Source organism: Natator depressus, chromosome 16, assembly GCF_965152275.1.
Source record: "Natator depressus isolate rNatDep1 chromosome 16, rNatDep2.hap1, whole genome shotgun sequence".
In the NCBI taxonomy this organism is placed as follows: domain Eukaryota; kingdom Metazoa; phylum Chordata; order Testudines; family Cheloniidae; genus Natator; species Natator depressus.
This window is the reverse complement of record NC_134249.1, coordinates 9,212,740-9,238,702: the sequence shown is the minus strand read 5'-3', so window position 1 is coordinate 9,238,702 and position 25,963 is coordinate 9,212,740. Positions and strand designations below refer to the sequence as shown.

The following is a 25,963-nucleotide window of genomic DNA, read 5'->3' as shown; positions in this document are numbered from 1 at the left end:
TGGGGCAACGTCCGGGGAGGGAGGAAATAGTGTGTTAAAAAATAAAACCACAGCCCAGCTGAGTGTGAGAGACGAGCAGAGGCCGAGCCCGAGCAGCAAGAAAGCACAGCCAGGCTGAAGCCCCGCAGAGATGGTCTGAGTAATTATCAATGGTAAGGAAACCTCTTTGGGTTGGACAAAGCAGAGCAGAGGGGGAGGTTTGGTTTGTAAATACGTGTGTGCCCCCGTGAAGTTCGTGGGATGATGAGTGAATTCTTTGAAATGCAGCCTGAGCTGCCAGGCCTTCGCAAAGAGTCTTTCCTTACATGGGTGTTGTCTTCACTGTTGCGGGGAGGGACTGTTCCACAGTGGGGTATATCCCAGCCGTGGACAAAAGGGAGGCTTCTGTGATACCTGCTGGGTCACCCTGCAAGGGGAGGTAAAGTCCTATCAGCTGGCACTCTCCACAACTTTCCCTTCCCACAATAACATCATATACTTGGTCTAGCTGGGTCTGGCAGGGGAGGGGAAGAGTGGGGGGGGGGAGGAGGGGGGGGTTACTATCTAAGGAATAAAGTAAAACTTTGCTCATTAATTAAAAAAAAAATCATTAGGCCTGATTCTGATCTCATTTACATGGGTGTAAAACAGGAGCAACTCCACTGAGTGTCTTTGGGTCTGACTGTGGACTTGCACCAGGGTGAATCAGGAATAATTCTGCTGAAATTAACAGAATTACACAGGATGAAACTGGAGCTAGTAAGTTCTGCAGCCAGGCCCATTTTGTCCAGTTGCGACCAACTACCTTCACTTCTGTGCTTTTTGGCCAAGATCTCTTGTGGTATCAGTGCGAATCTCGCTCTCTCAGCGCTTTTTCTCCAACCCTGACAAGAAATGGACGTGTATTAGCATAGCACCTAGGTGCCCTAGTCCTGGAGCAGGACTCCATGGTGCTAGGTGCTGTACAAACACAGAACAGAAGGAAAGTCTTTGCCCCAAGCTTTTACCTTGAATGGTGTAACTTGATTCTATTGATTCTATTGCAAACTGGACATTTTGCTGACCATTTGTTACATCCCCCCTGACTCCCACCATGGCTGAAAAGGTGACTTATTGGGTCCCTAGCTCAGGTAGGATCAGAGAGGGGATTATTTGCTCCTGTGAACACCCCTACCACCTTGATGCCTTGTGCAGCTTCTTTTCCCCAGTGCCCCACAGGGGCCAACAAATATTTGCCCTTAGCTTGAGGAATTAAAACCAATGGTCTCCTTTCTCTCTGCAGGCTGCAGGTATGTGGCAGCAAAGATTGGGAGCCTATGTGGCCACAGAGATGAGGAGCCCCCTGCCACCCCGGCCCACTCAGCGGACCACAGCCAAAACCAAAGTAAGTAAAGGACTTGCTGGAGCTGTCGTGAAGATTGCTGTGGTGGGGGGCAACAAGCATACTAGATTAGAAAGGAGATGGGATGCAGCCGGTCGGGACTCAGGAGACTTAGGGTCTATTCCTACTTCTGCTGCATGGCAGTGCCATAGCCAGGCATGTAAGTTTGGGCAGGCTGCAAATTACTATGGGCAGGCAATATCCCACCCCCACATTTCCTTACAGACATGGCTTTGTTTTTGATTAGCTGAAGTCTTTTCAAAACTTGTCTATTTGCCCAATAGGAGGCACCATTAAAAAAAATCCCAGTATAAATTTACTTGAACTTCACATTGAACTGACCCACATAGAATCATAGGGCAGATTAGGTATAAGCTGTTTAAGCACTTAGCACCCTCAAGTTCCCAGATCTAGGTCTCCCCAGCAGGCTTCCTGTTTGATGCCAAAATGGCTTATCACACACCAGGCAAACACATCTCTTATTTTCATTACCAAATTCAGCCCTACCCCCATCTGCTGGCTGCATCAGTTAGAGGAAGTTATTTAAAACACAGATGTCAGCATGACTCTGCAGATGGCTCATGCAATACCCAGGAGGCCTGCGGCTCTCCCAGCTGCCTGAAATTCAATACCTTGCTACTAGCCACTGAATCAGCTGGGACATTCCCTTCTTTCTGATCAGCTCTTGGAGACACAAAATATGGCTGTCACTTGACAGACTTGCACTTTTATTCCTGTTAAATTGCTGTAGAATATACCAAGCGTGCACCACTTTCTGATAAGATAAGGCTAACTGAATTGCTGTCCAAACCCTTGCTCAGGAGTCTTAGATTAGATTTTAAAATGTGGCAGCAATTGGATAGTAGATTGATGAGACTGAGGCACAAGAAGTGAGGTCCAAAGAAGGGCTCCAAATCATTTGCTCAAGCTCTAAGAGAAGCAGTGAGTGATGGGTTTACATGGTCAAGGTAATGAGCCTGATTCTCCTCTCACTTACACCAGGTTTACACCAATGTAACTCAGTGCAGTTTGTCCTGATTTGCTTTAGTGTAAGTAGGGTGACCAGACAGCAAATGTGAAAAATCAGGACAGGGAGTAGGGGGTAATAGGAGCCTATATAAGAAAAAGACCCAAAAATTGGGACTGTCCCTATAAAATCAGGACATCTGGTCACCCTAAGTGTAAGTGAGTTCAGATCTGGGCAGTATTAACCTGTATTGCCATATGCAGCAGCAGGAGGTGTGGCCATGAAGCCTATGCCAGCCTAGCTATGTCAACATCGCTGTTTGTGACTGAAAAACAAAGAGTTTTTTCAACAGGCTCACTGAAAGCCAGGTGGGGTGGGGCCGCAGAGAGGCCCAGAATTGGAATCGCAGTTTAACTGGTGTCAGATAAGTTGCCCTGGCAGTGGTATTTAAACTTCCCCTTTAAGCTAATAGACTCCTCTTCAGCTGGTGTAAATCAGCATAGCTCTGTTGGACTCAATGGAGCTGCTTATAGTGGTTCAGTGAGTGAAATAAACTATACCAACAAGAGCCCATTTTTGCCGACGCTTGGAAGCTTTGCTGGCTGGGCCATTTAAGACTGAAAACATTTTCTAATATAAATCTGGGCTCCTGTTCTCAGGGCTAGTCTTCCCCAGAAAATTAGATCCACACAGCTACGTCGCTCAGCAGTGTGAAAGATCCACCCCCCCTCAGAGTTCGGCCGACCTAAGTCTCTGTGTAGACAGCGCTAGTTCGATAGAAGAATTCTTCCGTGGACCTGGCTACCCCCTCTTGGGGAGGTAGATTAACCACAGCCCCGAGAGAACCCCTCCCGGCACTGTCGTGTCTACACTGAAGTGCTACAGGTGCCGGTGTGCAGCTGTAGCATTTTCAGTGTAGACCTAGCCTCAGCTTTCCCCTGTTCTGTGTTACAATCTCCCGCTGTAAGGCTTGGAACGTAGCCTCCTCGCTAGCTGATGTCGAAGCTTTGTCCATATGACGGATAAGCCTTTTAATTCCCACGGCTAACATTGCGGATTCCTCCTCTTTCCTCTCTTGCGCTTGCATTTTCAGATGTAAACACGGTGATATCAGAAGGCCCCCGAGTGACGGGCGCCATCACTAGGAACAAGGTGCTCGGCCCTGAACAGCCCTGCGGATCCTGAGGGTAGATGGCCTCAGGGCCCTCCTTGGAAGCCCGAGGCCTTCTTTCTCTCTGACTCTGCGAGGGTCTTGGTCTGCTCCCCAGCGATCGGAAATGCGTGTTCACCAGTAAATCCATCTTGCATTTGTATAACAATATGAATTGTCCTTACTAACCCCTTGCCACAAGGATTTCCCAGCATGAAAGACAAATTAAGTCCGACGCTCAGCATCTGCTATAACTGCTGCCTCGAAAACTTACTCCATGCTCTATACTGGGGCCAGGGAGAATATGTTACCCTTCTCAAACCAAAGTCGTATTCAATACGTATATCAGGCCACATTCTGGTCTCATGTATACTGGTGTAACTTCAGAGTAACTTCACTGAAGTTAATAGAGTCAGATCTTCAGCTGATAAAAATTAGTGTCGCTCCATTGATTGGAGCTATGCTGAGTTGCACCAGCCGAGGATCTGGACCAGCGTTGCCCTGAATTTACGCTGGTGTAACAGAGAACGGAATCTGGCCTTCAGGGCTAAAAATCGTCTCTAAAACGGTCATAAAGCAGAGAAACTCAATTGATTTCAATGAAGTTACTCTGGGTCTACACTGGAGTAAGAGAGAGCAGAATTTGGCCCATAGAGGGAAGACACCACCCTTACATGGGTGGATGGATCTGGCCCTTGGTGATCTGATTTCCTTTCTTCTGGGAAGTTCTCCCTGTATTGTCACAGTGAACAATGACGACAGATTCACAAACTCCTTTGTGTGGAGATGAACAAGTCCGAATCCTTCCTGTGCTACAAACATGCAATTCAACCAGAAATAAAAACTAATGAAGGCAAGTGTACTGTATATTGATGGCCTTTTGGTGTTGCTCCATTTGTGAGCATTTATTCCTTTGGAGTACACAGTGAATTATTTATTAGTTGTGTTACGGTTGCCACGGAGGCCCCAGCCCAGATTACGCCCGTGGTGTTTTACTATGTTTGCAAACACGTGGTAAGAGATAGCCTCTGCTCCTGAACGGCTTGCAGCCAAAACAGAGAAGACAGACAGAGGGGAGGAAGTGATTCAGCAGTACTGTGAATGATTCCCCCTCATCCTTGGATACCCCCTGGCACCTGGGAGCTCCAGCACCAGGCTACATCCCAATTCCCCTCTCAGAAAGGCTCCATGACAGGCTCTCTTTCCTCAATAATCCCCCTCTGGGGGGGCGGAGGGGGGGGGACGGACTTTATTACAAAAACATAGTGCAAATAATCCTTAACAAACGTCCCAGAACATAGTCCACTTATCACTCCCTCATGCCCCACCCCAGGGAAATAGTCTTTAAAAATCCCACCACATCTAGCTCACCAGCATAGCATGTGCCACATTCCGGCATCATCCACCACACCTGGGCTCGTCTTCTGTCCTCTCCTGTCCTTCTGCTAGGACGGCCTTCCAGCTGGAGGGCAGCCCACCCACCCCCACCACTAATCTCTCTGCTGGGACATCATCCTCACCAGGGGAACAGCCATCTCTCCCCAGTTGTGTTAACCACTCATCTCAGACAGACCAGCAAGGAAGCCCTTCCACTGCTCCCTTGGCTTCAGCCCTCCATCTTCAACCCTTTGGCTTCAAAGTCAGCAGGAAACTCTCTATGCTTCTCTACTGCCTTCAGCCTTCTTCAGCGTGGGGAGGTCAGCCATAAACCTCACCACCTGCTGCCTCAGGAACCTCTTCCAGCTCCCTTCAAGGACCTCCTACCTCTCTGACTCTCCCTCTGGTGCCGCCCCATGCTCTCAATCAGCCAAACTGGGAGCACCAGTTCTGGCCTGAACCTGCTTCCTTTAAAAGGCCCAGCCACCCTGGGACAGCTACGAAGAGAGGAAGTGGCTTGCCTGAGGTCAGTTGCTCGCCCAGTATTAGCACTGAAATGTCCTGACTCCCAGTCAAGTGCCCTATCAAGACAACCAGAGGTAACATTTTCTATTTCGTTACCATAAGCTGGTCTGTTGGAAGAGTTTCATGACAAAGGCCTGCTCAGAACAATGTGGAACTTCCTGCCACAAGAAACTATTAAGGCCGGGGGTGAAATGCTCACTGAAGTCATTGTTAAAAACTTCAGAGGAACCAGGATTTCTCTGCAGAAAAAAGGCTTCAAAAAAAGGATAGGACACTTATATGGATAACGTGAACATCCACACTTAACAAATAGTTATAGGGGACATAAACCACACATTTCAGGGCATAGACCAACGAGGAGGGTAAGGATGGAATTTCTCCTGGGAGCAGGTTACTTTTTTATTGTTCCCTATGGATTTTCTTGCTCTGTCATCAAAAACGTCTGGCAGGGGCCCCTGTCGGAGACAAGATACTGAGCTGGATCACACTAGTCTGATGTGGTCTAGCAATTCCCATGTTCCTATGTAATAGGAAAGAGTGCGTGAATCTTGGTTTAAATTATATCTTTAAGTGCCTCCATGGAGAGGCAAATTACAAATGAATGTGTTTCATCAACAGAAATAAGATATTCAGGGGACTTTACAATTAGAAATAACAGGGCAGGAGCACGTCATTACAACTGTCTGTCTAGCTCCACATACCCTGATCGTCACTAGGTCATCTGGGTGCCTAAGGCAGCTACTACAATCTTACAGATACAGCCTGTCATGGTCGTGAGGTCATGTAAATCCCTATTGCCATGTGTACTGAATCAACTCCTCCATGGAACTATAGCCTTAAGTTTACCTGCTGAAACCAGCTGACAGCGTCTGCAGTTGTCCGATGGATTCAGATGGAAAGCATGAGCCACGTCTGACTTGTATGTTGATTACCCAGTCACGGTTATTACTCCAGGATGCAATTACTTGTATAATTTAAGCACTTTGTTCACTTGCTGTTTATTAAATTAACCCGGTAACAAGCAGACACTTTGGTCTCCTGCTTAAAACTAATTCCTTTTCCATGTCATTTAAAATGATAGCAAAAAAACCCCCAAAATACTGTCCCAAAACTAAAGAAAAGATGCTCAATAAAGAACTTTGCTTTAGATTTTTTAGTGTGCTTCATGTTGTCTGTTTTTTAAAGGCCTAATAATGTGAGATGCTGAGCACCTTCTGGAAGTTGTTCATCACCCCTAACTCCTGATAGAGTAAAAAGGAGTGGGGGATGTTTCTGATCATGCTCCTAGGTTAACAAGTCTCCAGGTCAGAGGTCGTGACATCTTCTGTGTTTTGTACCGTGCTGAGTGCAGTGTCCATGCCTAGCAAACAACAAATACCAACAGAAGTCCAGAACAAATGGGATGCTAAGAGTTTGTGAGTTTCTGCTGGGGTGAAGCAAGCATGAGAAATGTCATGCTCTGATCTTCAGGGCCAAATAAAATAGAGCATGTCTGTGCAAGAAAATAAAGACAATAGCCAGGTCATTTGCCCATGCTGGGAAAAATGCAAGGATCACACATGCATGATGAAAGGAACATGAGTGGAGCATAAAAGAGGAAACTTAACTAGCCATGATCTTGCCATGTTCCTTGCATTAAACATTCAACAATATGAACTTTATATGCTGTGTATCATCCAGGCATGATCCTTACTTGCACTATTGCCAGCATGAGTTGATAGCTCATTACAAACACACTTAAATGAAACTATTTGTATTGGACGGCCAACAGACCTGACGAGAAGTAAGGAAGGCACATTTGTAAGCAGCCCAATTCACTTCTTCACATGAGATTTTGCTCCTCTGCAAGAGGGCAGTTAGGCAGTTAGGTGTCTGTCTCTTTTATTGTCTCTGAATGGGATTTTGAATATTTAACTAAAGTCATGTCCTCCACCTCATTACTGACCTCTCATTGGTCAAAACAAATCCCTGATGCAGTTGCATCTCTCTCCGGGACTTCCCTATGCCCTGGCTTCTTCCATGGACCACTGTATTTGAACAGTATTAATTGCAACAACTCATTCCAGGCCCCTCATGTCACCTGGCCTTGAACCAACAGCGTCCTGTGTCAAGCACATTCGTCTCTATGAACTGGCAAAGGCAGGGGATATTCATGTGTTCCACATGCCTTAACATGATGACCTGAGGGAGTTGACCACTGATCAAGAGTCTGATGTAATAGCCACTGAAGATCACCAACAGCTGCTGGGCCATCACCTGGAACAAGAATGAGATCAACATCAGAGGCACTCCACACATCAATACCTTCACAGTGCCCATGGTGACAGAGTTCTAGGGTGATTTATCCATGGTGATAAAGTCTTGGGGCAATCATAGGAATCAAAGACGAAAAAGACCTTTTAGATATTGGTGCCAATATCTCCTGCCAAGGAGACATCTTGCCCCCCAATCGATGATGTATTAGATACTAAATGATAACTCTTAATGCATTTCTCCTTACTATTCCTGATCCAGCCCCAAAACAGATGCTCCTACAACAGCAGATAGTGCAAAAGCCACCAAAGACATTTTGTAGCTATATCTCTTGTATGAAAAATGGGATGAACACAAAGGGCTGGAAATACTGAGGAAAGTCCCCGTAAAGCAAGGGGATCCTGGCTGCACTCAGAAGCTTAAGTTTATCTGGGCCTGATTCTTGTTTACATTTACACCATTCTGGCTATGTAAAGGGGTCTAAGTTACAGTCACTTTAAAGTGTACACACCTTTACACTGCCTTACTGCAAATGTGGATCAGGCCCTCTGTCCTTAATGGCAATATAAGTGAGGTTACTAGATGGCTCAAAGGAACAGTAATGGAATACAGTGCTGGCTAAGTCACTGCTTCAAATACAGCTCAGGTCAGCAGAGATAGAATGTTATTACCATCCAAGAGCCATGTTGGGCCCAATGTGAAATGATTCAGCATGCTGGTGTCAACCTCACAGAACAGACCCCACACTTGTTATTAGCGGACAGACCCAGCTGAGAGGCCAAGGACTAAGTGGGCCATGGAGACTGAACAACCTCATCCTGACAGGGGGTCAGGGCTGAGCCAAGTTGGCAGGGATGGAGCGGGGAGCAAGCTTGCTTTGCCACAGCTCATATTGTTCTAGAGATAGCTAGAGGGCTTCCGTTTCCAGGGCTGTCACCAGCACTAAATTCACTTAATAGCTCTGCGTATAAAAATGTACAGTCAATCAAACCCATCCCACTGAAGCTTTCTTGCTAAGCCAGAGAGAAAATGTTTGCTACTTAGCTTCCACGTTACCTCTGGAGCTCCCTCTGGAATGAGCTGGAGCAGTTCACTGCATGCCAGAGTCCCTTTCTTGTCATTGGGTAGAAGAGGTGACTCTTCAGACGAACTCTCCTCTCCTCTCCCCTGACCCGACTGGATCACTGTCTCCATAGTGACACAGAACTGGTCCAGATTGTGCCTCAGGGCTGACTGAAAAACACAAGGAGAGCTCTTGGGGTCTCCAAAGGTGGGCAGCATTGTCTTTCTGCCTTTCCTCTCTGAGTACCTGGCAAGGATAATTTATAGGATCTGGTGCTGCACAGTTACCCACAATTATCCACCCAGGAAAGAAGGGCATGAAAAAGATGTACGCTTGGAAGGATTCGATTTTTATCGGCGAATGTCAATTTCACTGCGCGCACGTGCACACACACAAACCTATGAAAAAATATTTCCATCAATGTTAATAGAAATTTACTAATAGGCAAAGTACAGAAAATGCTGCTGGAGAATGACTGTCTGATTTAAGGATATTTACTTTCTGTGCTTTGACATACGATGTTGACAATTAATGTTCTAACAGTCATCAAGCTTTACCTTTTTGTATCTCCACGCCTCCTGCTCTTAAATAATTATTGTCTGCCTCCAGCCTACTCTATTGTCTGACGCTCTGCCCCCACAATTTTCTGCAAATGTGAAAATTTAAATCAATAGAGATCGAAAAAGTGCTTAAAAATAAACATCAATAGTATATGTCAACATTATTTAAAAAATAAACATTGAATTCTGCCAAGCCTAAAAATATGTTAGAGCCACCCACACTGCTTTGAGCGCGGAGCTGCATTTCATCAGGTGGTGCGTACTTTGTCTAACACGTGCTGTGTGTCTAGCTAGAGTTTAACCTCCCTGCAGGAGGGACTAGGTCTCTATTTTGTACAGCACCCAGCATATTGCCAGGACTACAGATCAGGTTGTGACCCCCATACTCACATGGGTCAGCAGTATCTCACACAAATAAACCCAGCCATTTCAGCTGTGTTACTTGTGTGAGTAACTGCGCACTATCAAGACATTCACGGTCCAGCCCTACACAAATAATAAATAATCATGCTTTTGTCTGAAATGTGCCATGCCTGTTAGGTTGTTCAGTTTGCTTGTTGCATTCCACCCATTGCTGTTTCCATCACTTCTGCAGAGGGGCTTCTTCACATTTCAGAGAATTATAGGAGTGGGGATTTGAACCACACACTGGGACCTGGGCTCATTACCAGTCATGACACTACAGGGTGGAATTTACACATTCGTGCACGTCCTAGTGGAGAAGAGCTAGAGCAGTTTTTGAAGGGATTAGATTATATAACCTTAGTCAAACAGCGTCGTCTCTTACTCCTTGAGCTGTCCCATTGATTTCAGTCACCCGGCTCAGGAAGTTAGGTACTACTCAATGTGAGTACAGGTATCAAAATCTGGCCCTGATTCTTGTGCATTTTCTTTCATTAAATTGTTATGTTTCATTATCAAGGGACAGATTTATAGAAATGTGTGCACCAAATTGCACGTGAACTGGACACGTATGCATACCATTGATTTGCGACATGCATTTCTAAAAATCTGGCCCTAGATGAAGAAATTTATAACAGGGGCCTGATCACAAGGAAATTCAAACAGGTGATCCTTTTTATTTATATTAGATTCACTTTCAGATCAACACCCAGAGCTCAATTCACCACCACACTGGCGTCTTTGGGCTGTTCCAATGATGCAAAGCAGCCACAAACCCAGCTCAGCTGGCTGGTGAAGCCATGTTTCTGGCTGTTTTGTGTTACTAGAGCGGGGTAAGGCAACCAGAGTATACTTGGGAACCTGGCCCATGCACTATACCCCTCATTTATTCCGAATCCTAGAGGTTGTATGTAGCACAGACAGCTCAGATTGCTCCAAGCATCGCTTACCTGGTGGTTTCTCTTCAGTTCTGTAATATAGCCTGCTAAGGAGTGAAGACACTGCTCCAGGTTGAAATGGACAAAGCAAAGCTGATGATGGAGGAGAACGTTAAGGAAGGAGCATTTTACAGGACAGACACCAATACAATTCCTTAATGCTCCATCTTTTGAGCTAGCAATGTATCTATCTGTACCCACTACCTGCCAGTTTGGGGACTTCGGAGACAAGGCACAGCTCCCACAGGCAAAGACTGGGATTGCCTATCTGCTTGTGCTGGAGGGACACACCTAGGAACTGGACTGGCACACTGGGGTGACCAACTTCTGGCCCCAAAGAGCCTGCACTGTGAAGCTCACTCTGAGGGGTCAAGTGACCAGGGAGGGAGAGCCAGAGGGGAAGGAGGCTGGTTGTTGCTCTCCACAGCTGCAGGAGAGGCAGCCATTTTGACTGACCCGGTCAGATGGCCAAAACAGAGCCTCCCCTCCACAATGGTGAGTTTAAGCCCAAGAAGCTACATCCATGGGGGCTGAAAAACCAGTACTGCCCGTAGGCCCCCCTGCACTGGGAGCCAGGGGTCAGCCAGGCCTCATTACTGCCCAGCTAATGGGGACAGCTGGACATGAGAGTGGTTGGATGCATAGACAGGGATACCAGGCCTACAACCTGAGCTTCAGCCCCACTTCCCTGGTCAGGTCTGTGGGGAGAGTCTGGTGGGGGTATATGGTGGAGGGAAGAATGAGGTGCTCCACCAATATTGGGCATGGGGGGAGGGGGGGGCGGGTTACACATCTATAGTCTTGCTTTGCATGATCAAGGGAATTCCAAAGCAATATGAAAGCTGAGAAAAGATATAGTCAAACACTGGAGTAAGACGGATAAAAATATACATCTTTGGGCCTAGTTCTGCTCTCCGACAAGCCCAACACACATGCATGGAGCCCAGAGCCTATTCCATTAGCCACCCTGATTAGTTAGTGGTGTAGCCAGGTTTGTCCAGACATCTAGTTCAAATTCTCAAGTGTGTCACCCTCACCTTCAAGACTTCGCATAACTCCCCTCCTGCTTGCATCTCTCCTAATTTCTTCCTACTCCCCTCTCAGCTCTTGGTTTCCTCTCCATTTCTAATCATTGTGCTTTCTCCCATGCTGCCTCTTATGCTCGGGGGGCAGTCTCTGTTTTCTTGTCCCCTTCTTCAACCCCCTTCTTCAACTGCATGTCTTCCAAGCTCTTGTGCAATGATCCACAAAAGTTCTCTTTAAAAAGTAGGGTCTGAGACTCATTTTCGTTTGGTCCTCTGGGCCTAAATTTTTAGAAGTACCTACTAATTTGGTGTCCCTCTATGTTGTGGGTGGGGGCAATTTGAGATGTCTTAAAGAGGCCCAATTTTCTGAAAGCACTGAGTACTCATCCTCTTAAAATCAGGCCCCTTTAAAGTGTCTAAAGTAGGGCACGCAGAGTCAGGAGGCACTTGTGAAAATGGTGTATTTGGTGCCTTAATGAGTTTGTCTTTGCAACATAGAATGTAAGCTCTAGGGGCAGGGACCACATGTTCCTTTATATTTGTACAACCCTGAGTGCCCTGCTGGCACTCAACAAATAATAAAGAAGCCCACTGAACTCAGTTGGAGTCATTATCTTCAGTGGATCAGTCCCTAGATATGAAAAAAAAACCTCTGGAGAACCTCTTTGATGAGGAGACTGATGATAAATACCTGCTTACCTGCAAGCACCAGCAATGAGGGAAATTGTCTCACCCAGAAAGGATACCTGTAGAACATTCTGGTGCCTGTCCATGGCATCTGCAACCCCCAGAAGTAAGTTGTGCTTCATGAAGACTTCATTGGCGGCTGCCAGCCTCACATCAGTATTCACATGTATCTGTTAAATAACAAAGATGTTAGCATGACCCACGGTGACTTTCCAGGCCAGCCTGCAACCAGGAATTGTAAAGAGTCGGTGACTCTGATGGTCCAAAGTCCTAAGTCCCTGAAAACAAAGCAATGAGAGAAACTATCCATTTCAGGTAGTCTTTTCAGAGGCACTCAGCTCTGGCCTAACTCTGCTGCCATTGAAGCAAGTTTACATACCAGGTCTATTCAACCAGCGCTCCCACCACAAAATGTGATATAGTCCCAGAAGATGGAGAGGGAAATGACTTATAAAATCAGTGTACCTGTTCCTTCCCCCACCAGTCAGTTCAGGATTATCTCAGACAGTCCTGTATATCTTCCAGTCTAGATTTCAATATTTCAAACAATGGAGCTTCCACTTCTTTCTTTGGAAGATTAAATCTATAGCTCTCATCATTCAGCACTTGATCCAAAGTCCGTCCTAGTCTCTGTAAGGTACTCATTGACTTCAGTGGGCTATGGATCAAGCCCTACGGCTTTTATTTTTTCTAATATGCAGCCTAACTTTATCTTGGCACCCCATTGGTTATTCTAATTATACTGTGCCCATTCTAAAATATTTTGTCCCTTCTTGGCAATTATGCTCTTCAAATACTTTTAGACAATTACCTTGTTCCCTAACTGTTTGCTTGGAAAGAAATACGTTGTTACATAATGGAACAAGTGAGAAATTTCTCCTTACCTTCCTTTGATGTTGGTCAATAATCAATATAACAACTATAGTGAGTGCTATGGCAGCCAACGTCACCAGAATGCTGACTTCCCAGTGGCACCCAAAGGAATACAGCTGCATGGTGGAGTAAATATTTGCCCAGATTGAGATGTAGAAAATCTGAAAAGACCCAGAGAGACTCAGAAAACAATACTCACAAATATGGCAAAAGCAGAAGAAAGGTCAAGAGAACAAGAAAGTTCCCTTCTCATAAATTAGATAAATTACCAGGGATTTTCAGAGGATTAATGGACAAAAGGTCCTTCTAATAAGAAACATGGGGGAGAGAGGTCTAGAATGCGAGTCGGGATTGAATGAGCTCCTGATCATCAAAGACAGCAGATGAATTCTTGATAGTGTTTCATACTTAGGATTTCAACCAAGTTCCTCCATTTCTAGTAAGAAACGGATTCCCCAAGGTGTATTGAAAATAACACTTCTTATAGTCACTGTGTTTATAAAGTTCCCACACCAAAGCACGAAGGGTACTGCTAAGAAAATTAAAATACAATAATGCAAAAACAATGTACAGTGGCACCTGCCTCAAGGGACCACTCGACGGACTAATGAAGGCAGAGCAGAGTCGTATTCATTTGGGGATACCTTGGAGTGGTATCTTAAGACAGGATGTTGCCTGATGGAACGTATAGATTAGAGATGGACTGAAAGGTAGGTATGATACAGTGTGGTACAATGTTATATGGGGTAGACAGATCAATTAGACAGGATAGATCAATAATACCAAACAGAAAAATATTAAAAATCTAAACACTGCGGCATTAGCGAAAATACAATGGCTGACATTAAAAAAATACCTCTGAGAAAGGAGCACTTGATTTTTATTTACAGAAGGGCCACCCCACCCTGTTCATGAGAAGGGGCCTGAAAGATGGTGAAAATATAATTTAGTCCCATTTTAAGACTCCTTGGGCCTGCCAGAGAAGTGTGAAGACCTCAGGGTAAATGAGATGAGGTCCAGAGTGTTTTCGGATGACGTTTGAGAGCTGAGAAGGATGGGATGAGGCAGATGCTTCTGGTAAATGAGTTCCGTCCCCATTAAAGCCACCACAGCGAAAGCTTTGCTAACTGACTGCCTGTGGTGGGACTCCTGAAAAGTGGGCCGTGTGCATACCTGCCTCATTATACAGCAATCTCTGCAAGATGGAATTTTCAAAGGGGCCTCAGGGAGTTAGGTGCTCAACTCCCACTGAAAGTCAATGGGGGGTAGACACTTAACTCCCATTTGTGCCTTTGAAAATTCATTCCCTTCTCCAAACTCCCATTGAAATGGCACCTAACTCCCTTAGGCTCCTATGAAAATCCCCAAGGCAATTTTCATGGTATATCAGTAATGGCACATACCAATTAGGGTGACCAGAAAGCAAGTGTGAAAAATCGGGACGGGGGTGGAGATATTAGGAATCTATATGAGAAAAAGCCCCAAATATCAGGACTGTCCCTATAAAATCAGGACATCTGGTCACCCTAATACCAATTAACCTGAATGAGGGGCCGTGATGCTTACCACAGCAATGGCTATCCCAAAAGCTCTGGAGTTGTAGAACATGTATCTTCTTACTTCAGGTTCCAGAATGGCGTTTTGAATTAAGTTCCTCCACTGATCCATTGTCATCTGTTCAGAAACCAAAACAAACAAATGCCACTCACTTTTTCATGCAGATCTCTAAGAACAATCAGAAGGCGAGCTGAATGGCAATAGCCAAGAGCCAGACTGGCATTTCACATTATTAGATTATGAAATTGGAGATTCGATAGGATTGGCCTATGTCCCAGACTCTGCCTCCAAACAAGGGACATTGGCGCAAATTCTGATCTCATTTATACTGGTATAACAGAGATAAAAATCTGCCCTCGAAACCTATTTGTGCCTCAGTTTCCCCATTTGTAAATAATACCACCAACCTTTGTAAAGTGCTTTGAGATCCGCAGTTGAAAGGTGCTTTCTTTATAACTAAGGATACATCTACCTGCAGAGTTGCACCAGTTGCAGAAATTTAACTGATGGGATTTTAAACCAATTTAGTTAAACCCGTGCAAAAGGCTGTCTGAACATTCTTATATTGGTTTAATCAAACCTTTTGGTTTAGCTGAAGTCCGTAAGGAACAGGTTTCAGCCAAACTGAAAAAAGCCCCTTTTAAACTGAAATAAGAGAGTCCACACAAGGGTCTGCACCCATTTAACTAAAGAGAGAGTGTGTGTGAACAAGGACTGAGTGTTAAGTAATAGTGTATAATTCATTGCCCTGCTCAGGCAGTCAGCCTAGCTTGCCCTGAAAGCAGTGAAACTCGTTGTGAGGCAGAATCACTGTATTGATATGAAACTGCAAAAGAACCCATCATGGGAATTCATGTCACACCAAGATCATATTTAAAGGTGAGAGTTTGCAATGTTGTGTCCATCACAGATACCTCCAGCTCTGCTCCATCCCTTTCTGTCTTTAGCACAATGAATGGTTTGTCTAACTGCTCACTGACCATGGGCAAGTATGTTACTCAAGTCTCTCTCCACTAACAACAGGCCCATCCTTGCTCCCATTTGAGCCACTGGGAGTTTGACCATTGACTTCAGTGGGAGCAAGATTGGATCTTTTAGTGCTAAGATCAGGTCTTTTAGTGAAACAGACTAGAGAACCAAAGAATCGTAGGACTGGAAGGGACCTCGAGAGGTCATCTAGTCCAGTCCCCTGCACTCATGGCAGGACTAAGTATTATCTAGGCCATCCCTGACTGGTGTTTGTCTAACCTGCTCTTTAAAATCTCCAATGATGGAGATTCCACAACTTCCCTAGGCAATTTATTCCAGTGCTTAACCACTCTGACACTTAGAAAGTTTTTCCTAATGTCCAACCTAAACCTCCCTTGCTGCAATTTAAGCTCATTGCTGCTTGTCCTAGCGTCAGAGCTTAAGGAGAACAATTTTTCTCCCTCCTCCTTGTAACAACCTTTTATGAACTTGAAAACTGTTATCATGTCCCCTCTCTGTCTTCTCTTTTCCAGACTAAACCAACCCAATTTTTTCAATCTTCCCTCATAGTTCATGTTTTCTTGACCTTTCATTTTTGTTGCTCTTCTCTGGAATTTCTCCAATGTGTCCACATCCTTCCTGAAATGTGGCGCCCAGAACTGGACACAATACTCCAGCTGAGGCCTAATCAGAGTGGAGTAGAGCAGAAGAATTACTTCTCGTGTCTTGCTTACAACACTCCTATTAATACATCCCAGAATGATGTTTGCTTTTTTTTTTCGCAACAGTGTTACACTGTTAACTCATATTTAGCTTGTGATTCACTATGACCTCCAGATCCCTTTCCACAATACTCCTTCCCATTTTGTATGTGTGTAACTGATTGTTCCTTCCTAAGTGAAGTACTTTGCATTTGTCCTTATTGAATTTCATCCTACTTACTTCAGACCATTTCTCCAGTTTGTCCAGATCATTTTGAATTTTAATCCTACCCTCCAAAGCACTTGCAACCCCTCCCAGCTTGGTATCATCCACAAACTTTATAAGTGTACTCTCTATGCCATTGTCTAAATCATTGATGAAGATATTGAACAGAACCAGACCCAGAACTGATCTCTGTGGGATCCCACTCATTATGCCCTTCCAGTTTGACTGTGAACCATTGATAACTACTCTCTGGGAACAGTTTTCCAACCAGTTTTGCACCCACCTTGTAGTAGCTCCATCTAGGTTGCATTTCCCTAATTTGTTTATGAGAAGATCATGCAAGACAGTATCAAAAGCCTTACTAAAGTCAAGATATACCACATCTACCGCTTCCCCACTATCCACAAAACTTGTTACCCTGTCAAAGAAAGCTGTTCTTACAAATCTGTGCTGACTGTTACTTAACACCTTATTATCTTCTAGGTGTCTGCAAATTGATTGTTATGAGCTGCAGGGCTTGTTTACATGCACTCGTTTAAAATCACAGCCATTCAACTGACTCAACTCCGCATGTAGACAAGCCCTGAGTTCTACAGAGCACTTATCACCAGAGGATCTCAAAGCACTATCATTGTACTTTGTAATATCACTTTCTCAGACGCAGCTGAAATATATACACACCCAACCTCTCTGAAGGTAATAAGTTGTGACGATCGGGCTAAGCCAGGGGTGGGCAAAATTTTTGGCCCAAAGGCCACATCTGGATAGGGAAATTGTATGGTGGGCCATGAATGCTCATGAAATTGGGGGTTGGGTGCGGGAGTGTGTGAGGACTCTGGCTAGGGATGTGGGCTGTGGGGGGCAGGAGGGTGGGACCAAGGGGTTCGGATGGCAGGAGAGGGATCAGGGCTGGGGTGTGGGAGGAGGTCAGGGGTGCAGGCTCCAGGCAGTGCTTACCTCAAGCAGCTTCCAGAAGTAGCGGCATGTCCCCCGTCTGGCTCCTGCACGGAGGCCTGGCCAGGAGGCTCTGCATGCTGCCCCGTCCACCGGCGCTGCCCCTGCATCTCCCATTGGCCCCGTTTGCTGGCCAATAGGAGCTGCGGGGGCGATGCTTGGGGTGGGGGCAGCATGCAGAGGGGAGCTGCGTAGAGCAAGCTCCTGACCCCATTCCCTGGCAGGAGTTCAAGGGCTGGATTAAAACGTCTGAAGGGCCAGATGCAGCCTCCGGGCCATAGTTTGCCCACCCCTGGGCTAAGCCAACATGACTGCAGGCCAGCGATGCAGACAGTCAAACGTAGAGGAGTGCACAATTAGAAGACTGGAGTGTGAGCTGCAACACCTTGCTACCCTCAGTGATGCAGCACTTAGATAGCCGAATAATTTAGATATCGACTTGTGACACGCACAAAAGACAACTGAAGTCACTAGGAGTGCCCAGGTGTAAGTGATAGCCCTCTTTCTATAGGCCATCTATACTTCTGCATGACAGATATGAAGTAGACCTTGTAACAGGGGCAAGTGACACAGCCATCAGAATACCCATCACCCCAGTAAGCCATCAAGTAGCCAGGTTCCCAGTGAGGAGCTAACCTGAATTCCAAAGGTCTTCAGTTTCTCTGCACAAAGCTCCAGATCAAAGAAGGTGGAAGAGCAGGTATTGCTAGCAGTGAGAACCATAAGCACTTGGCCGTTGTGGAACTCTGCAAAAGGAATCGGAGGAGAAGGCTGAGTGTGATCAAAAGGGACTGGTCTGTGGTGTGTTTTCCTCTTGAGCGCTGAAGTGGGCTTGCAAATTGAGGAAGTGGCAGATTGCGCTGAGAAGCTCTCAGCACGTGACAGACTCTGAATTCTTCCTCCATCGTTTCGAAGAAAATCACAACATGAAGAGCTGCGCAGCCTTCTGGCTGTATTGGAGGGACCAAGGGCTGAAAGGTAAGGAGACCAAATCCTACACGTGCCCAAAGAGGATGTGACCAGACCTGGGAAGGGATCATGTGCCAGTCCAGTGGGTGATGAGACAATGGGTTCAACCCACTCAAAACAGCTGTGAAGATCCATGACAAATGGCTTTAAGGCCCAGCTCCTTGAAAGTACTTAGGAGCCTAACTCCCATTGATTTCAATGGTATCTAGGTGCCTAAATACCTTTGAGAAACTGGGTTTAAGGCACTGCTGTCTTGGCAGAGGACAAGGCAGAACACCGTAGACTCTACCCCACTCACTCCTACCCATGGCACACCTTGCCCAACCCTCTGCACCAGCTCTACCCCACCCGAGGTTTCCCCTGTGTTGGCTAACAACAAGGAAGCTAAATTCCTTCTCACACAAAGGTGTGGCCCATTCAGATTAAAATCCATGGAATAGGCATATTTCAAGGGTATGTGAATGAAACAATGTTCTAAGTGTTTGCTGAGATGAACTACATCATCAGAAAGCCAGGAGCAGGAGTCGGCAAGCCTGGGTTCTATTCCCCACCCTGCCGCTCACCCACTCCGTGACCTTAGGCAAGTTACTCAAGACAAAGTCTAATTAATAATTCTGGGTGCCCAGCTTTAGCCCCCAGTGATTTTCAAAGGTGCTGAGCATCCTGCAACTTCAGTTGATGCCCGTGGGAGCTGTGAGTGCTCAGCACCTCTGCCGATCAGGCACTAGCTACTAGGTGTCTCAAACTGGGCAAACCAGAAACGGAGACGCTCAGAATGAACAGACACTATTTCAAAATGTTTACATGGCTTCATTTCCAGATGAGCTGAGCACCTGCAGCTCCCATTGATGTCTTTCAAAATCACTTTGAAACCTTGGGCTCTGATCCTGCAGCTGGATCTGCACAGGGCAACCACTTGGCGACCTATGCATGAAACGTGCTACAGGAGCGAAGTGCTATGATTGTATCAGCTGGGCACAGAACTTCAGTCCGTTTCTAAAGGAGTGTCGTTGTGTTAAGCAACATAAACAGAGCAAGGCTTTGTCAGTCGCTTTACAAATCCAGGCTAAAATCTTCACAAGCGATTTATGGCTTTGGGTGCCCCAACTGTGATGCCTTAAAGGGATCTAATTTTCAGCAGGGCACTCCTGAGAAGCAGGCCTCGTTAAAGTGTACCACGCTGGGCTCCCCAAACTTGGGCTACCCAAAATTACTAGCCACATTTTTGTAATTCTTGGCCATGGTGTGTGTTCTTTATTTTTGCTTAATTATTATAATGGTTATATTCCTTCTGTTGAAAATGAGCAGCCCTGAAGAAAAAAAAATGCAATTTCTCTTAGTTTAATGCCACCTGATTCAGAATGTCCTTGCAATCAATAGTTGGAGCTGTTTGCTTACCTTTCACCCAGTGAAGGGAGCTTTCACCTGCATGGGTCCCACAGTAGGAGATGGGACTTTGTTTCTCAGCTCCATCTGCTTGGCTTTCACAGGCCATGGTGAAGAAACGGGCTTCATGCGGACCGCTATCTCCTGCAGTCATAAATCCAACACTCTATATTCGTAATTCTTCCCCTTTCCTCTTTTACAGCATAGAAACACCCAGTTAAAGACTGTTCTCCTTGCTGTGGACTGGACTGTGATACTCTTATTCACACTGAAGAAAAGTCCCATTGATTTGCTTGCGATGTAATATATGACTTGATTTGAGCAAGGGAGTCACAATCTTGCCTGCAAGGGGGAAGAGAAATGACACCATCTTGCACAAAAAGACCTTGTAGCACAGCAGCATACAAGCTCTTAGGAGCACTGTGGACTCTGCTCCTGATGGACTATGCCCAAATGATTAATGGAGTACTCTTGGGTCAGCTCCAGAATCCTCATGGATAAAGCATACCCATGTCATCCCCATGTTTATGTATGCTGCTGCAGGCATGGGTGCCAGGCATCCACACCTTCCGTCTATGAGGCAACAGCCCTCTTTGCTCATGGGGAAGACTGTCCTTTAATTAAACATGATCATGCACATTTTGTAGGCAATTAATCCACAAATGGGCCTATCCTGAGCCTGTTGAAGCCAGTGGGGAGCTTGGCCATTTTCTTCCATGGGAGTAGGATCAGGGCCAGTGAGAATATACATTACTGATGCTTTAAAGCAGCCAAGTCATTGAACTGTAAATATTGGACACTGAGCAGGTGCATCATAATGGACGACTGTGTGAGAAAGAGAAAACCAATTCAGATAAGAAATGATGACACAGTGATGGGAACATTACAAATGCGAAGAGAGAGTGACAAACAGACTAGGACTTCCACCCAGCACCCTCAGGGAACCTTTGTGCTGAGTCAGAAATGCCAGGGTAACTTTTTTTCTCATTTGCACCCTCGCCTGTGCATTTCAGTTCTCAGTTCCAGAAAAGGAAACAGAAGTCACACAGCCCTGTGAGAGAGACAGTGTGTGTCAGATATGACATTATCCTAGACAAACCTGATTGGATTAAATGTAAGGATTTTAGGAGTACAGTAGCACCTCAGAGTTACGAACACCAGAGTGACAAACTGACCAGTCAACCACACACCTCATTTGGAACCAGAAGTACGCAACTGGACAACAGCAGACACACACACACACACACACACACAAAAGAGCAAATTCAGTACATTGCTCTGTTAAGTGTAAACTACTAAAAAATAAAGAGAAAGCAGCATTTTCTTCTGCAGAGTAAAGTTTCAAAGCTGTATTAAGTTAATGTTCAGTTGTAAACTTTTGAAAGAACAGCCATAGCATTTTGTTCAGTTAAGAACATTTCAGAACTACGAACAACCTCCATTCCCAAGGTGTTCATAACTCTGAGGTTCTACTGTACATTGGATGAAAAATGCAAATGTTTATGTATTATTGTGGGAGGTAGATGTCGCTAAGAGAGACACATGACCAATGTAAACCCTGGGACATATGAGCTTCAAAGGACTCATTTAAACAATGTACCAGACACGAATGAATTTTTAGTTGATTGGGTTTCCTAGGAAATACCGGGGGAGGGGGGTATGTTAATGTTGTTAGGAACTTGTAACCACAGCAAAACCCCTTGGTGGGTTTGAAGGATTGCCCCACCCGCAGAGCCCTTGCTGGGGTTGGGCAGGGCGGTGGGGGTAGTCTCTGGTAAGATTATTAGCATGCATGTAGGTTTCTTTAGTGTTTTAATATGTTTTTTTTTGTAATGCTTTCACCTTAAGACTAAATGCGCTTGCTTAGAAAAGCTGTGTGGTACCTTATAATTATGGGCAATTATGCTGTTTATAGCCTCGGAGGAGAAAGCAAAGCAGGCCTGCTTAGGCAGTCTAACTTGCTGGGGAGCTCACAGTGTAGGTGGGAAACAGTTCTGCCCAATCAGAAGGAAGCAAGATGGGGTGTCCGCCCGAGAGAGCTGATGGCTGGGAGCCAGAACCCTAAAAGTAGGCACTCTTGCTGGATACAGGGGCAGGTGCCCTGGACCGTGACATGGTGCTTGTGAGCTTTTGAGTTAAATGTTGCTGATGCAGGAGGTTTGTATAGTTCAAATCAGCAGCCAGACTGTGGGTGCTTATCCAAAATGAGCATCTGAATGTTCTGAGGCTTGTCCTGCCTTGTCTAACTGCCCTGCGTGCATGGGGCTCATCTGCATCTCTATTAGAACACGGATGATGCTGCACAATTACTCTTCACTTCTCTGCCCTTTTCTCCTGTCTTGTGTTCCCAAGAGCCTGTGTTGCAGCTGCAGGGCTGCCGCACAAAGCCTATCAATGCTGTGCCACAATCAGATACGGGATTGCTCTGTTTGCATCCCTTGGTGTCACTGAGGTTTAACCCAGTCACATAAATCCATGATAGTCATCAGCTAAAGTGCAGTCAAACAGGAAACTGATGCAACAGAAACTACATTAAAAGATCGTTATGATTGCAGCAGGAGCCCACAAAGGACAGGAAACTCACAGTTAAAGAAGTAAAGCTCTGATATTTTGGCACAACAGGAGAGGTGTGTGTGAATTTGACCCATTCAGCGGTGGCATTGTTCAGACTGAGCACTTAGGAGGGTGAGTATTCGTGCAATCTCAAGAAAATGAGTGATCTGCTGTGGCAGGAAATACCATGAAATATCTCCATTGTGACAGCTGCTATTTACACACACACAAGCCCTTCTCCACCAGATCACATCACCCTGATGCCAGCCCAAATAAGGAACATTCTTGTTCTCAAAAAACCAGACAAACAAACAAACAAAAAAACCACTCTCCATCCTATTTGCCTAGATTGAGGGTGAAATAAACTCTTCTCCCCAAGTCAAAAGACAGGTGGTGAATGTCACTCTCCCTCCGGGCCTCGCCCTCAATTCCTACCGTTTGGTGGCAAACTGGGAGGACAATGAAAAAGGAGAACAAGAGACAACCAAACCACAGCACAGAGTTAAGAAACATACACCAACTAAACGTGCCATCAATGCTGGTAGCATATAAAGCGACAGCTGAATCGGGATTTGCAGGGTTAGACATGTCAGTCACACGAAAAGAGCTTCCCATTGGAGAAAACTTCAGCTGGAACAGCTGGCTCAGAGCATGCAATGCGTGCTGGCAGTTCACAGACATCAGGGGAGCTGCTGCAGGGAGCTAGCCCCTCCTACCCAGGAAGAGGGTGCCGATTCCATAGCTTCCCCATTACCTTTTTATCTAGCGTGCATCTCATTCCACGGGGTTCTCCGTTAGTGTGGAAGCAATGCCCCTCTGTGGAGATCTGTCTCCCCCGGTCCTTCTTCCAACTCCACTCTCCCTTCCTCTCTTCTTGGGTTCTCCTCTTCACCTCCAAAGTTCTCTGGGAGTCTGCCTTTGTCTCCTCCTATGCTCCCTCCCATTCTATATGCTCTGCCAATCTACTAGTGTAATTACTCCCTTTGTCTCCTTCACTCACTCTGGGCTATTGCAGTTCCTTTTGTGACACCTCATGTTCTTAGCTAAGATCCAGATTAATGTTCAACAAGATCCAGACTGGATGATCATAATGGTCCCTTCTGACCTTAATATCTATGAATCTATGAATCCATCCCCCTTGTCCTTCAAGAGACCTCTAAAAGCTCACCTATTCAGTGTTGTCTTCTGTATCCAATGAGTTCACACCATTCACTTCCTTCTCTCCTACTGTCTTTTGCATGAGCATGTCCAACACCGTAGCCCTTGTGCCTTAACACTGTTGAACCTTGGGATGGCAACCTCTTTCTTGTTGGCTATTGTACAGTGTGGCTGCTGCAGAAATAAATCATCCTCATTTGTCCTGATCCAAATGAATATACTGGTGCAACCCACGGAAGTCAGAGCAGCATATTCGCCCCCACCCTGCCTCTCACTTTCATTATATTGCATTGCAGGCACCAACTTGCAAAACAGCTCATGTGCGTGAGAGTTTTCCCCTAGGCATGTTGTATATAGTGGTTTTAACCCCATAGAGTGCCTACATAGTGTTTCCCCATCTGTTACAACTGTAGAGACTCCGGATTTCAAATACCTCAAAGTCTGGGGGAGTTCAGAGCTGGGGTTAAACCCCACAGGCTTAGTGGAGGTACAGGAAGCTGATCGTCAGCATGGTCCAAAGGGGACACTTTCCCTTAAACAAGAAGATGAGGGTCACCTTGTATTCTCAGCTGCAAACCCCAGGGCTGCATCATCTAAACTGCCATGGGTTTATTAGCCAAAGCAAAGCTTTAACAATGGGACCGCACCTTTGGAGTCTGCAGTGAAAGCCTTCAGAAGATGACCGCTGACATTGAGCACCGTGAAACTTGTCTTCACTGACTGCGCTCATTTCCAGCATGATGACATTTCCTTTACCAGAATATTTGACTCATAAGAAATAACTGGTTTGATCAAGGTTCTGATTCATTGTTCTCACTGAAGGCTCTGCCCCATCAGTCATCCCCAGACTACACACACACACACACACACACACACAACGCTGTTGTTGAGTGGTACAAAACTGTTCACTCATCCCTGCAAAACAAGCCCAGTGAATACACACTGATGGCAGTGGCCGGGCTGTTTTCTTTAAAGACAGCCAAGGCTGCCATGCATATCCCCTTCCCAGCTACAGAAGGCAGGAATTAAGCAAAGCTGTGGCAAACACTTCTCTCTCTGAAATACATAGAGATTTCACACCAATTGCTCAAGATTGGGGAGTAATATACAGTACTAAGAAAATGGTCATGCAAACAAAAAGACAAATGTAGATAGGAGGAAGGGGAGATACATACCCAGCCCTGGGAATTTATTGGCTGTTTACAAGAATCGACCATCAAACTAGGACATTTTCCTGGCTTCCCTTACAAATAAACTGCTGCACAGAGAGACCAAGAAAAGATGTGTTAGTTTTGCATTAGGGATGATCCATTGTACTGGGTGGAAAGACTCCCAATCACTTTAGTAGGGTTGGTAGTGGGTCTAAGGCCAAGTCTATATTAGGAGCCTTTAGTTGATATAGAATACCAGTATACTACACCAGTAAGGCACTCCTTGTGGGAACAAAGCACATACCAGGAAAACTGCTTTTGTTGGCTTATTTCAGTCCCCCGTCCCCCTGCCCCCTTCCACACACCCCAGGTGAAATAAATTATCCTGATAAAAGCACCATCTTACCAGTATAACTGTGTCTATTCTAGGGGGTTTTGCCAGCACAGCAACATCAGTCAGGGAACCCACCCCTTCGTTCCCCTGACTGGCATAGCTGGGCCAGCAAAAGTTTGTAACATAGACCTAGCCTAGATCAGATCCTAGTTATGGACTACTCGCATCTGATTCAAAACATGAGGATGCACAATCAGCTGACCCAAAGGACACACACTGTACCATTTCCCTACCTGCTGCGTCCAGCCCAGCTTCTCCCAGAGAAATGTGACAGGATCAGCCATAAAATCAGAGGGAATCACGCCATAGGTTTCTCTCCATTGTGTAACATGCAACACCAGGATTACAGCTTCCCCCAAGCAAAGGGGTGGAGTGGGAAGGGAGAAGGTTCATTTTACACTGTCTGTAATCATGATGTTGCCATAGAATTGGGATGCACCAGAAACAAGCAAACGCAAGTGGTTCTGGGGAGGCACGAGACAGATCTAATCCAGGATCGTAGCACACTTCTTTATACTCGTGAATGGTGACTAAAATAAAAAAAAGATGAGCTCCACTTACTGTGCCTGTGCCCCCTGTGATTCTCTCGTAGCCTGGAATTTCTCTAGCTCGGTTTACTCTGACCATTACTAGGCAATGTGTTCTCTGAAACACTGGAGCAGCTTTGACTTTATAGCCGCTCATCTGCAGGGGGGCTTATTACATTGACCACTGCAGGCTGCCTCTCTGTTGTCATTAGCATGCAGTATCATCTCCCCTCTACAG

General features: G+C 45.7%; 1 protein-coding gene and 1 long non-coding RNA gene across 2 annotated transcripts; one reads left to right on the top strand and one right to left on the bottom strand.

Annotated features, from left to right (window-relative positions):
* On the top strand, positions 1 to 6,493 carry LOC141999862 (uncharacterized). The gene is made up of 3 exons (XR_012642098.1): positions 1 to 152; positions 1,262 to 1,363; positions 3,421 to 6,493. It is a non-coding gene; the product is annotated as an uncharacterized LOC141999862 (long non-coding RNA).
* TMEM268 (transmembrane protein 268) lies at positions 6,376 to 25,545 on the bottom strand. Its single transcript, XM_074973688.1, has 10 exons — positions 25,432 to 25,545; positions 24,829 to 24,911; positions 19,955 to 20,284; positions 18,224 to 18,333; positions 14,747 to 14,854; positions 13,192 to 13,341; positions 12,367 to 12,477; positions 10,608 to 10,688; positions 8,689 to 8,865; positions 6,376 to 7,635 (listed from the first exon to the last, which is right to left on the bottom strand). Exons 3-10 carry the CDS (start codon positions 20,094 to 20,096, stop codon positions 7,456 to 7,458), a joined length of 1,059 nt encoding a protein of 352 aa, XP_074829789.1. The 5' UTR covers positions 20,097 to 20,284; positions 24,829 to 24,911; positions 25,432 to 25,545; the 3' UTR covers positions 6,376 to 7,455.
* Positions 25,546 to 25,963: the final 418 nt, after the last annotated feature.

Coding starts and splice junctions, on each gene's coding strand:
- TMEM268 (XM_074973688.1), bottom strand. CDS start 20,096: ATGACTGCAGGAGATAGCGGTCCGCATGAAGCCCGTTTCTTCACCATG. Junction 12,478..13,191: donor TTGACCAACATCAAAGGAAG/GTAAGGAGAAAT, acceptor GTTATTTAACAG/ATACATGTGAATACTGATGT. Junction 8,866..10,607: donor AACTGAAGAGAAACCACCAG/GTAAGCGATGCT, acceptor TGTGTTTTTCAG/TCAGCCCTGAGGCACAATCT.